General features: G+C 45.5%; 2 protein-coding genes across 3 annotated transcripts; both read left to right on the top strand.

Annotated features, from left to right (window-relative positions):
- Positions 1 to 698: 698 nt before the first annotated feature.
- On the top strand, positions 699 to 6,938 carry LOC127301531 (uncharacterized). Of its 2 annotated transcripts, XM_051331784.1 has the most exons (4): positions 699 to 920; positions 1,636 to 3,431; positions 3,780 to 4,367; positions 6,044 to 6,938. In XM_051331784.1, exons 1-4 carry the CDS (start codon positions 827 to 829, stop codon positions 6,497 to 6,499), a joined length of 2,934 nt encoding a protein of 977 aa, XP_051187744.1. In that variant the 5' UTR covers positions 699 to 826; the 3' UTR covers positions 6,500 to 6,938. The 2 variants fall into 2 exon arrangements, with proteins under 2 accessions (XP_051187744.1, XP_051187751.1); XM_051331791.2 differs by lacking the exon at positions 3,780 to 4,367.
- A 485-nt stretch (positions 6,939 to 7,423) lies between these two features.
- Positions 7,424 to 11,431, top strand: LOC127301532 (uncharacterized). Its single transcript, XM_051331792.2, has 5 exons — positions 7,424 to 7,566; positions 8,150 to 8,439; positions 8,509 to 8,775; positions 9,236 to 9,772; positions 10,186 to 11,431. The coding sequence occupies exons 1-5, from the start codon at positions 7,488 to 7,490 to the stop codon at positions 11,245 to 11,247; spliced, it is 2,235 nt and encodes a 744-aa protein (XP_051187752.1). The 5' UTR covers positions 7,424 to 7,487; the 3' UTR covers positions 11,248 to 11,431.
- The last annotated feature ends 847 nt before the right edge of the window (positions 11,432 to 12,278 follow it).

The following is a 12,278-nucleotide window of genomic DNA, read 5'->3' as shown; positions in this document are numbered from 1 at the left end:
TGCTCGTCCTCCAGCAGTCGGACAAGCATATCGTCGTTGCTATCCATGTCTGAAGCAAAATCAATGGTTAAAATCGCCGCGACAGATGAGACAACGAACATCGGCTAATCGAGCCTACCTGGCAAGTCATCGAACACCTTGTGTGCGCGAAGGTGCTGAGGATTTGACGCCGCATTTTGGGATGCACTAGCGAAGCGGCGGCGGCGAAACGTCCGACGAGAGTGCCAGCCACGACGACGGTGCCGACTCTCAGAAGCGATGAGTCGTCGAAACGGCCGGCAAATCCAGCAGCGGCGGAGGGGTGGGAGGCGCTGGAGGGAAGGCGTGGCGAGAAATAAAAGACGCGAACCAACGGTTTATGAAAATAGTTGTCGACGGGTTGGAGCCCGCCTTTTTGTTGTGTCCGGCGTGCCCGGACCGTTCGCTGTGGGGCGAAGATGGGCTCGGTAATCGGACACCGTATCGAACCATGCCGGACAAAAAAAGACTTAAAAGGATACGCTGAGAATATTGGTTTGTCCAACGCGCTTAAATCTGTTTGAAGGACGCAGTTGGAGATGCTCTGACGGTTGAAGTCGGAATTTGAGATACAAGTTGCAACGGGCCGGGTGCGACACAGGTGGCATGCACTGGCGGGCCCAACTACCAGGGGGAGTTGCAATTAATCTCAGCAAAAAATTAATCTCAGCAACCAACCCACGCTCGAGTAGTCTCCTTCCCCTGTACGCCTCTCTTCCCACAACGGCAAAACCAAAACTTCCCTCCAATGCAGCCGAAACCCTAACTAAACCTCACCGCCGTCTGCCGTCTGCCGTCTGCCGTTGCAATGGAGTTCGCCGCCCGTGGCCGATCAACCGCCGCGGTCGACGGCGTCGGCGACGGCGATGGCCGCCGCTTTTCCGACCCTCCGCCGCCGAACGGTACGAAACTCCCCCTGCCTACCAAATCTTTCTTTTGTACGGATGTTCTGAAAGCGCTTCTTTCCAAGAAGAAGAAAACAAGTCTTCTTTGCGATTTGTGTGGCGACGGCGATTTTTTTCGTCTGTTCAGAGTCGTGACCGCCGGCACATCAATTTTGTAACCATTTTTCTAGTCTAGTTGGTCAAATTCGCAAAGAGAAATTGGGGGTTTCCGTGAGATTTTGTTCTGGTAGAGTGGCCAAACCTAAAATAATAATTTATCAATTTTTATTTTTTTTTCTACAGAAAACGCAAAAGCTTATGTGACCTGATAAGTCGATAAATAAAAACATTATTTACAACTGTGAGTAGTGCAGCCTGAAGGCCGGTCACCTCTGCTCTAACCCATAATCCTGCCTCCGCCCGGATTATGTTCAATTTCAGGATTCAAAGTAGCAAATTTTTTTTTTGAAACGGAAAGTAGCAATTATTGGATCCTAACCTGCAAAAAAATTTGGGTCCTACATTTAAGAGTGGCAAATCCTCTAAAATGCAGCTTCGGCGATCCTAAAATATCTTAATTTTAATGACCATAGGATGATCAACAATTTCTGTTATTTAGATGTTACAGCACCGTATCTCGAAAACAATAATATATGATGCAAGGTTAGAGGAATACTTTGACCTTTGAAATACTGATCCTTTTGACGGTTCTCTTGCCATTGGCAATGGGAAGGCAGAGACGCTCACTCGGTACCTGAAAACATGGCGGCGCTGGTGTTCAGGAGGGGGGAGCTGTTGCGGGAGTTCCACAGGGAGCGCATCCGCCTGGATATGATCTTGTGTGATCTTGCTGAGACAGAGCGCGCCATGACAGCGTGCTTAGCAATGCCTGCAGCGGGGTGGGGTGCTTGGGGTGACAGGCCTTCGATGCATCAATCCGAAGAAACCCTGTACCGAAATCCGCGGTCAAGCGAGGAAACCTCTTGGTGGTGTGGGAACCCCTCAGAGACAGTGATTCCTTTTTACCCTCACGTTGAACGGTCACCGTCACCAGTGCAGCAGCAGCGGCCAGTTGATGACGCTGAGCAGCAAGAACGTGGCAACTCATCTAGGGCACTGGCAGTAGCTCCTTCATCGTGTCCTGATGTCGAACAACGCTGGTCACTGAGGAAGGAGCCTGCAGTTGAAGCCTTGGTACAAGCTGCCATCAATGTCGTTGCCAATCCAACGGAGACGGCGTTGTTCAGTCAGAAGGTGACACCAGAGAGCCGAGCTGCTGTTAACCAGGAACAGGAACAACAATTGAAGGACGGCCATGGGGTGCAGCTGACGGAGAGTGGAATCCAGAGAAGAGAACAGCCAAAGTGTTTAACCACTGGTGAGGAACACGAAGCAGAAGCAAAGGATATCCATGCCATGCAGTTCATGGAGAGTGAGCTCCATAGAATTGAACATCCAATGCATCCAGCCATTGGTCACGAACGCGAAGAAGAAGTGAAGGATAACCATGCCATGCAACTGATGGAGTGTGAAGTCCAGAGGAATGGACAGCTAAACCATGCAGCCATTGTTCATGAACGCGAAACAAAAGGGAATACCAGCCATGCGGTGCAGGTGATGGAGAGCAAACTCCAGAAGAGTGAACAAGTAAAGCGTGGAGCCGTTGGTCAGGAAAACAAAGCTGAGGTGAAGGACAACCATGAAGTGCTGATGGAGAGTGAAATCCAGAGACCTGAACAGCCTAACCGTGCAGCCATTGGCCAGGGACGCGAAACGAAAGGGAATACCAGCCATGCAGTGCAGGTGATGGAGAGCAAATTCCAGAAGGGTGAACAGGTAAAGCGTGGAGCCGTTGGTCAGGAAAACAAAGCTGAGGTGAAGGACAACCATGAAGTGCTAATGGAGAGCGAAATCCAGATACCTGAACTGCCTAACCGTGCAGCCATTGGCCAGGGATGCGAAACAAAAGGGAATACCAGCCATGCAGTGCAGGTGATGGAGAGCAAATTCCAGAAGAGTGAACAGGTAAAGCGTGGAACCGTTGATCAGGAAAACAAAGCTGAGGTGAAGGACAACCAAGAAGTGCTGGAGAGTGAAATCCTGAGAACTGAACAACCTAACCGTGCAGCCATTGGCCACGGACGCGAAACAAAAGCGAATGCCAGCCATGCAGTGCAGGTGATGGAGAACAAATTCCAGAAGAGTGAACAGGTAAAGCGTGGAGCCATTGGTCAGGAAAGAAAAGCTGAGGTGAAGGACAACCATGAAGTGCTGATGAAGAGTGAAATCCAGCGAAGTGAACAGCCAAAGCATGAAGCCTCTGGTCAGGAGCATGGCGAAGAAGAGAACGACAGACATGCCGCACAGCCCATGGAGGAGAGTGGAATACAGAGCAGTGAACAGCCAAAGCCTGCAGAGCGTACCATCAATGAGCGTATCGGTGAACCAAGGCAATTATCTCATCGATATGCGCTGGCTGCCAAGGAGAAATCCCCACCTAATGAGCAGAAGAGACAAGTGTTTGACGACGTGAGTGGCTTCACTTTTAAATTTGTTTCTGCTTCGATTTTCCGTTGGAATGTTTTCCATGCGTAAGTTGTAGCTGATAAAAAAAGTAAAACAAATAAGATACCTACTTAGCTTACTAATCCAATGTCAACAAAAATCTTCTTAGTTTCCTAATAACGATTAAAGTTATATTAGTTAGGCAAGTTCTGTGGGTGTGTATTTTAACATTTTTTTTGGCATGCTCTTCTCCAAACTTCATTTGCGAAACTTGATAGGTACGTAGCATGTAGTACCAGGGTTTACCCACCTTGTACACTAGTCCTTACTTTACTATTGCTCTGTAGTCTGAATAAACTTTCTATGGAACAGCGTAAAACCCAGATCACTACCTGTGGGGTGAAAAGGAAACCAATTATGAGAATAAACAGGTACAGGCCACATGAACAATCGAATTGCGCCCTTGGAATGAACCTGACCTGTGACGAAGACTTAACACAACACCAAGCAGGCGAGCTGCACCGGTCGAATTTTGAAGTGTTGCAATCAAGGCAGGGAGCTGCAGGGCTCACCGCAAAATCAACACCTGAGTCTTCTCATCGGCCACGTTTGCATCCCATCAGCAACAATGACATGGAGAGTGAACAACCAAAGCGTTCAGCCCTTGGTCAGGAACACGAAGCAGAAGCGAAAAACAGCCATACCGTGCAGCTGGTGGAGAACAAAATACAGAGAAGACAGAAAACGCGTGAAGCTTTGGGTGAGGAACACAAGGCAGAAGAGAAGGACAGCCATGCCGAGCAGCTGATGAAGGAGAGTGGAATCCAGAACCGTGAACAACAAAAGCCTGCAGAGCCCACCTTCAGAGATGATACCGATGAACACATGCAATCACCTCATGTGCTGCCTGTGAAGGAAAAATCCCCATCTAATAAGCATAAGATAGTAGCGTTCAACGAGGTGAGTGGCTTCACCTTTAATTTATCTTCGTTTTTTTGCTTCCATTTGCTCTTGGAACGTTTGCAATATTTCAGTTGTCTGAATTCTGTTATAACACTGTAAATATTGTCTTGTTGGTCTTAATCAAGATGACGCACCATCCTTGCAGCCACTTTGAATACAAATGTCAAACCTTGCAGCCACTTTGAATACACTGTCCCTTCAAAGATGACGCACCATCCTTGCAGCCACTTTGAATACAAATGTAAAACATTGCAGCCACTTTGAATACAATGCCCCTTCAAAAAGCAGCTCGGCATATCAAAAGCAGACTCTAGAGGGACATCATTAAAGCTGTGCCAGATGGATTTCCAGCCAAATTCTTCCACAAAAAATGGTTGGTTTTTAAAGAGGAGGTGTTCAAGGCAGTAAAGATTTTTTTAAAGATAAGGAGATGCAATTAGGTGATGATACACGGGCGTTGAACTTTAATTTTTAAATGAAAGGGTATATAAGACGCGTGAAATATGAAGTTGTCTATATAAACATGCAAGATTCAACTGGTAGAGTAACAATACTTGAGAGGCTAAATTTAGTGGACTTTTATGGTACCCCGAACTGGATTTAGACAGTTTATTTTCGTTGATCTAACGGTAGGTATTAACTTAGTGCCTAAAACGTGAGTAGTACAAAAGATACTAGTGGCTAAATCGGGAGTAGTAGTACTGTATGCAGGCTGAAAATAGGAAACCTCTACAACGACAAAGAAACAAATCCTGTTAAAAAAGGAAGGACACATAACGCCTACAGTATTGCCGGCAGGTCCTGGCTATTTCATGATGCGGTGTTGTTCTTAATTCAATCTGCTGAACTTGTCAGATCTTGGGGGAAGCTAAAACTAATTAACATAATATGATTTTACAGTCGCCATTATTAGATAAGAGTGACCAAGCTAGCTCTGTGGCCATGAAATTTTCCATTGTGGGGCCAGCCGGCTGCCATGCACACATTAACGCCGTCGAGTTGGTTCTGAATTCTCATGTAGGAATAATTGATAGGGAGCTACACAAATTTAGAAGGTAGTATTACTCAGAGGTGAACTCGGGAATAAAAAAATCAGGATCTGGCTGCCAATAAATGACTTTCTACTTTAGAAGTCCACGTTGCCCCTATAAATCAATGGTTAGATTTTAATTCATACTACTCACTTGTGGTGGTTAGTAAAACTGTAAAAGGTACCGTAAAAGTTGCCTAAATTTAATGGACGTGAAATTGTTGTGTATTTGGTGAATAAAAATTGGTGCGGTGGATAATCGCATGGCTGAAAAAATAGATAACGTGTATATATTGCATGTAAAGATATAGTATCATTAATAAATGCTAGTAGGATGATATGGACAATTGGTTAGCTAAAATAGTGAGGGTTTTACTTTTTAGCTGATCAACATCTATGTTAGCTATATATATATATAGGAAACATGAAGCAGAGGTAGTACCAACTTAGCTTACTAATGCCATTTCAGCAAAAAAATAGTTTATTAATAATCGATTCAGTTATTAGTTAGGCAAGGTGTGCAGCTTACTAATCCTGTTTCATCTGTAAAACTTAACTAGTTCACTTGTCCTTACTTGACTTTTTTTTACATGTAGTCCTTATACTAATACTCTCTTGTTTAAACAAACTTTGTATGGAGCAGACTAGAACGCAAATCACGCCCTCTGTGCTGAAGAGGCCGATTTTCAAACCGACCATGATAACTCCACCAGCAAAGAGGCACAAGCCACTTGACGATTGGAGTTGCACCCTCTGCCAAGCGAACTTAACCTGTGAAGAAGACTTAACGGAACACAAAGAAGGCGAGCTACACCAGTCGAAACTCGCAGCATTGCGAGCAAGGCACGAAGCCTCTGGATTTGACTTGCGGAACCATCTCAGGGGCAGGAGTCACCAGGAGAGCTCGCAGGCCTTGAACACAGAAGAAGGCGGCAAGTGTCCCGTTGACCGCAGGGGTGAAGACCCGAAGAACAAGTTTATGGGCAACAGAAGGTTTCCTTTCTGCAAGCTCTGCAAAGTGGAATGCACCAGTCAGAAGGTGATGCAGTCGCATCTCGCTGGAAAGAAACACCGGGAGAATCTTCTGGCACGCCATTGACTTGGTTGTCCATGGCCAAGTTGATGGTTCAAGTACCACAGGTCGGTGTATGATTACCATGCTAACCTGTAGATGATATCAGCACGGGGCATTGCAACCGCACATGTTGGTGGTCTCTTTAGGGTGATGTCAGTGAAGAAACTTCTGGCTGTGTGCATGTCTTTGGTCTGTCTCACTAGCTGTGAATGTTCCATCCATCCATGTTTAGAAAGTAGAAACTACTGCAACGTAACTGGAAAGGAGTACAGTAGTTCCCTTATTTTTTTGAAAAAAGGGAAGGGGTCCTTTTGTTTCTACTACTGATCGACTGAGCTTATAGGCTCTATGACAGTAGCTGTAATACAATTATACAAGAGCTACCTTGTGCTGTACTTCTTTCCATAGCAAAGTACACCAGTACCAGGTTCTGAAGGAATTTCTTTTGCAACTCCACTTGCTCCATGGTTTGAGTGTGCCCCTTGATCAATCATTCACGTCTTTTTTTTGTCAGAAGAATCGCACAGGTTTTGGTTTACTGGTCAGATCACAACTATTGCCAGTAATTTTGTTTGAAAAGTTCTCGTCGATTTCAGTTAAATGCTGGCAATCAAGTGAGGCCTTGCCCGCTGATCTGCTGCTGGAGGGTGAAGTTGAGACGCGGTTCCTGATCATGTTGCTTTCGAAACGGAAACATGCCTTCAGTCTGAACATATTCTATAGCTCATTCTGTACACATTCTATGCTTGATCCGTTGCTGAATTTATTTTTTATTTTTGCTTCAGAAAGATGCCATTTATTTCAAGTTTGGCTAGGACGCATGCGTCGCCCCCGCCGTTCAAATTCTCTCCCGCAGTTGGGAAGCAAAACCGCCCAAGTCGCCCAGTCATTGCGATCGTCGGGTGCAAGTTCCCACGTTGGTGCAGTACGTCTTCTGCGCACTCCTTTTTATGTCGCCCGTTGCTCTCCTCACCCGAACAAAACCACCAGCCCCGATCTCCGGTTCCTCTCGATGGAGTTCTCCCGCCGAGGCCCAGCAACCGGCGGTGCCGGCGACGCCCACCGTTTCCCCGACCCTCCTCCGGCTCACGGTACTGAGACACCCAGCTTACTTTCCTCGATCTCTCTGGTTGGGGACCTTTTCTCCTTCAGCTTTCTTGGGTTCGGATGCGTTGCGATTGTCGTAATCACATGTCAAGAACTCTAGAATCTGCGCCGCGGCTGTGCCTTGCGATTTTCAGACATTTCACATTTTTTCCTTACAAGTGGAAGCCTCAGTTTCCAGCAAGGAAATAGGTTCGTCTTGTCTTTCGCTCGTCACAAGCATCATCGAATACCACCTAATCTCCACATTGGAGAAATTATAATACTGACGCCAGGTGTACAGCAGTAGGGTATGTGTGATTCGGATCCGTTCATTCCTTTGTTTCTCGAAAGAGATTCGGATCTGTTTGTTGGGGAAGAACATAAAGATTCCGCACAACCTGTTCATCTTCCTGTCGAAAAGAAATCTTGCAAACCTGTTCCCCTTCCATCGATAGAACTATGTCCATCCTATCATAATAGTAGCACCTTGCTAGTTTAAATCAGATGTACCATTCCTGTTCAAATGAGTGGGAGTTTTTTTCTCACGCGGACCATTTATTTAATAGCTGCACAATGATGCTGGTGCAGGAGAGAGAGAGCCGATGCTGGTGATGAGGGACGCGCTGCTCTCGCAGCTCCACATGGCCCTCCTTCGCCAGGAGATCATCCAAGCCGAGCTGGGCAAGATAGAGCGTGCCATGGCCCTGCGTGTCGCCACCGGTGGCCACCAGACACAGACAACGCCCATGCCAATGCCATGGCATGGCGTTGCCACCGCGGATGCTGGACGGTTGCAGCCGTGGCCGTTCAGCGCCGAGCAGCCCATGGCTGGGCAAAATGCAGGATTTGATGAGCATAAGCTGCCAGATTCCAATAAGGTGAGTGCACCTTGTGCTTTTTGTTCTCTTTCATCACAAATCCAAAATTTACAAACCTGGGTTTGGTAGGACGCGCTGCTTTCGCAGCTCCACATGGCCCGCCTTCTCCAGGGGATCATCGAATCCGAGGTGGCCCAGATAGAGCGTGCTATGGCCCTGGGAACCGCCACAACTGGCTACCAGACACAGACAACGCAGATGCCAATGCCAATGCCATGGCATGGCATGGCTGCCGCGGATGCACGACGGTCGAAGCCGAGGCTGTTGAACGCCGAGCAGCCAATCTCTCAGCAGAGTGCAGAGTTTGATGAGCATAAGCTTCCGAACTCCAATACGGTGGGTGTCGCTTGTGCATTTTTCTCTGTTTCCATGGGTTGTCCTTTTGTTTTGATATATTTTAGAATACCGTTCAGAGTTACGAATCTGAAATCATAAACCTCTTATCTGGTTATCACACATTAACAATTTAACATTCACAATGCCTGGATCTGATTAGGATTTGTATATGCATGTACTAGTATGTAAGGTACTAGTAGGAGCATGTTAGCTGCCCATTTTCTCAACTTGATTTTTATTGTAACTACTGCGTAATATACCAGTAGGTGCACGGTTCCTGCCAATCTATGTAATATACTACTTGTCTGATCAAATTTCTGGTTCTGGCAAGTTATTCTGCACTGTTTTTACAAGTCAACTTGCTAACGCCCTAATAAAGCTGCATCATACTCCAAGTTTCTCTCCCTTGTTTTCAATAGTTCACATCACATATTCGTGGTCTACTCTAAATATCAAACAGGATCTTCCACCGAGTAAGGCGCCACCTGCGGAGAAGTGGGAACTAACGGGAATAACGATACCAGTTACGAAGCCGAAACCACCGATGAAATGGAATTGCACTGTCTGCCAGGTGCAAGCAACCAGTGAGCACAACCTACAACAGCATTTTGATGGGCAGAAGCATTTATCAAATGTAGCAACACTGGACCCAACAACTAAGGCAAGTGATCAGAAGGAGAAATCTACAGCAGAACATTCTCTTGGTACAGAACAGAAGAAATCATCCTCTATAAAATGGAGTTGCTGTACATGCCAGGCCAATGGTACATCCCAATCGACCTTGGAGGCGCACCTCAAAGGCAAAAGACACGAGCAGAGCATCACAGCCACATGTGTAAAAGGCGATATGAATGGCATGTCAAAGAACGTCGCCACGCAGGATGCAAAATCACATGGCATCAATGTGCCAAATAACTCAGAGAAGCTATGGCCTTTCATCGCCAAGCAGCCCATGGCTCAAGAGTTTGATGAGCATAAGCTTCCGGACTCCAATAAGGTGAGTACAGCCTATGCATCTTGTTCTCTTCCCATGTGTCATCTGTTTTTTCTTGACATCTCAGAGTATTATTCAAAGCAATGAATCTCCAAACCGAAATCAAACTCCTTGTGAGATAGGAACCTCTGAACTTGTGATCACAAATTAACATTCACAATGCCTCAGTCTGGTAGAAAATTTACATGTAAAAAATGTAAGATATTAGTAGGAACAAGTTTACGGCCCGTGTTTTTCATTCAATTACTACTGATCTGACGAAATTTCATACTATTTTGCATGGAAAGTTACTCTGCACTATTTTTACAAGTCAACTAGCTAATGGCTTATTAAAACTGCATCGGTTACTTTAGCAAGTTTCCTCTCCTTATTCGAATTCATAAGTTCACTTATTGTCTAGTCAAAAAATGTAACAGGTTGTTCCACCAAGTAAGACATCGCACGCGGAGAAGTGGGAGCTAACAGGAATAACGATACCAGCTACGAAGGAGAAAGCAACCAGTGAGCAGAACCTACATCAGCATTATGCTGGGCAGAAGCACTTGTCAAGTGTAGCAACACTGGACCCAGCAACTAAGGCAAGTGATCAGAAGGCGAAATCAGCAGTAGAACCTTCTCTTGGTACAGAGCAGAAGAAAACATCCTCAATAAAATGGAGTTGCAGTACCTGCCAGGCCAATGGTATGTCCCAATCGACCTTGGAGGAGCACCTCAAAGGCAAAAGACACCGGCAGAACATCGCAGCCACATATGTAGAAGGCAATAAGGATGGCATGCAGGAAGCAAAAAGACGTTGCATCAATGTGCCCAGGAATTCAGAGAAGCTACCATCAGCCTGGAGCTGTAGCATTTGCCAAGTTACTTGTACCTGTCAAATGGACTTGAAGAACCATCTAATGGGCATAAGACACCGAGAAAAAGTTCAATCCTTGCTTGTACAAAGCAAGAGCATGGCAAGGGATTCTGAGTCACAGAAAGCAAAGCTGAATACGGATTCAAGATGGATCTGCGGCGTTTGTCATGCTTACTGTACCTCTGAATCAGACCTGAATAACCATCTTGCAAGCACGAGACACCAGCTGAACATTCAGGTCCTAGGAGAGAAAGTCATGCAAGAGAAAAACAATCCACCGCTAGTTGCCAAGAACCAAGAACCGTACTCAAAATGGAATTGTACAATGTGCGAGGCCAAATGTAACTCTGAATCTCAGTTTGAGGGTCATTGTAGAAGCAGCAGGCACCATCAGAAGATAGAGGCGATACTAGGCAAAGGAAAGTTTGCGAAAGAGAGCAGTTGGAGGACTGCAAATGCACTACCTTTCGATGGCTCTAAAGGCAAGAATGCAGGCTCGGAAATGGTGAAGAAGCAACCGCCTTTGTACTTCTGCGAGGTCTGCAGTTTGCTGTGTAACAACAGTACAACGCTGCTACACCATCATTTTGGGAAGAAACACAGGGCAAAGCTCTGCAAGAAATGAATCGTCCTAAGCGGATGTCCGGATATGTTGCTTTTGTTGGGAAGCTTGCAAAGCATTTGAATCAAGTGATGTCTTAGTCATTCTATTCTGGGTCAATGTTTTATTTTCCAATAATTATTCGTGTATGTATCGTCTTTCAACAAACTGGATTATTATACGTAGCAGCATATCCACGGGTTTGATACTACTACCTCCACCCCGGATTAATGGGCAATTACGCAGTTTGAGAAACAAGTTTGACTACTAATTTGGTTAATAAAATATAAGATATATATCACAAAAAATATATTATTGAAAACATTTTTTTTGAATATGAATCCAACGGTATAATTTTTGTGGCATATATCTCATATTTTGTTGACCAAATTAGTAATCAAATTTGTTTTTTGGAATGCATAATTGCCCATTAATCCGGTATGGAGTAGTATTTGTCACACTCTGGCATCATTTTTCACGAGAAACAAAGCCTTGCCCCCGACCAGGAAGGCAACCTCCTCTGTAACTCCCTTGTTGCCCAGAGCACTGATATTATTGACTAGCGAAACTTAAAGAACATGCACAGTACTGGGCTTATAGCTCGACTATGTGGCCTTTTTGCATATATGGCGGAAACAGCACGTATTGTGAGGATGAGAGGTAGGTTATATACCAATAAAGTAGTGTATTATTATAGCCAATTATTGTATATATTGACTAGTATAAGTTAGGTATAGATGACATAGCATTATCTTATAGCCAGCAGCTAGTTCTACTATTAAACTTGCTCTAATGAGTTCTAGGTTGTGCTAGAAGCTGCGTGGTTGGAGTCGTAACTTGGGTCACCATACCAAGCATCAGAGAGCCAACCTCCTCAGCCGGATCGCAAACCTGGATGTGTGAGCGGACTTGGTGGGCTTGGGAGAGGTGGATTGGGCCATAAGATTTTGACAACCACTGCAGATGTATACCCAAGAAGAAGAATAAGCGGGAACGGAGCCGGTTGAATTGGGCTCTCTAAGGGGACACTAATATAACCTACTTTCACGCGGTGG

The sequence above is a fragment of the Lolium perenne genome, chromosome 5, assembly GCF_019359855.2.
Source record: "Lolium perenne isolate Kyuss_39 chromosome 5, Kyuss_2.0, whole genome shotgun sequence".
NCBI classification, from domain to species: domain Eukaryota; kingdom Viridiplantae; phylum Streptophyta; class Magnoliopsida; order Poales; family Poaceae; genus Lolium; species Lolium perenne.
Note: the sequence above shows the minus strand (reverse complement) of the source record. Positions and strands in the feature narration are given on the sequence as shown.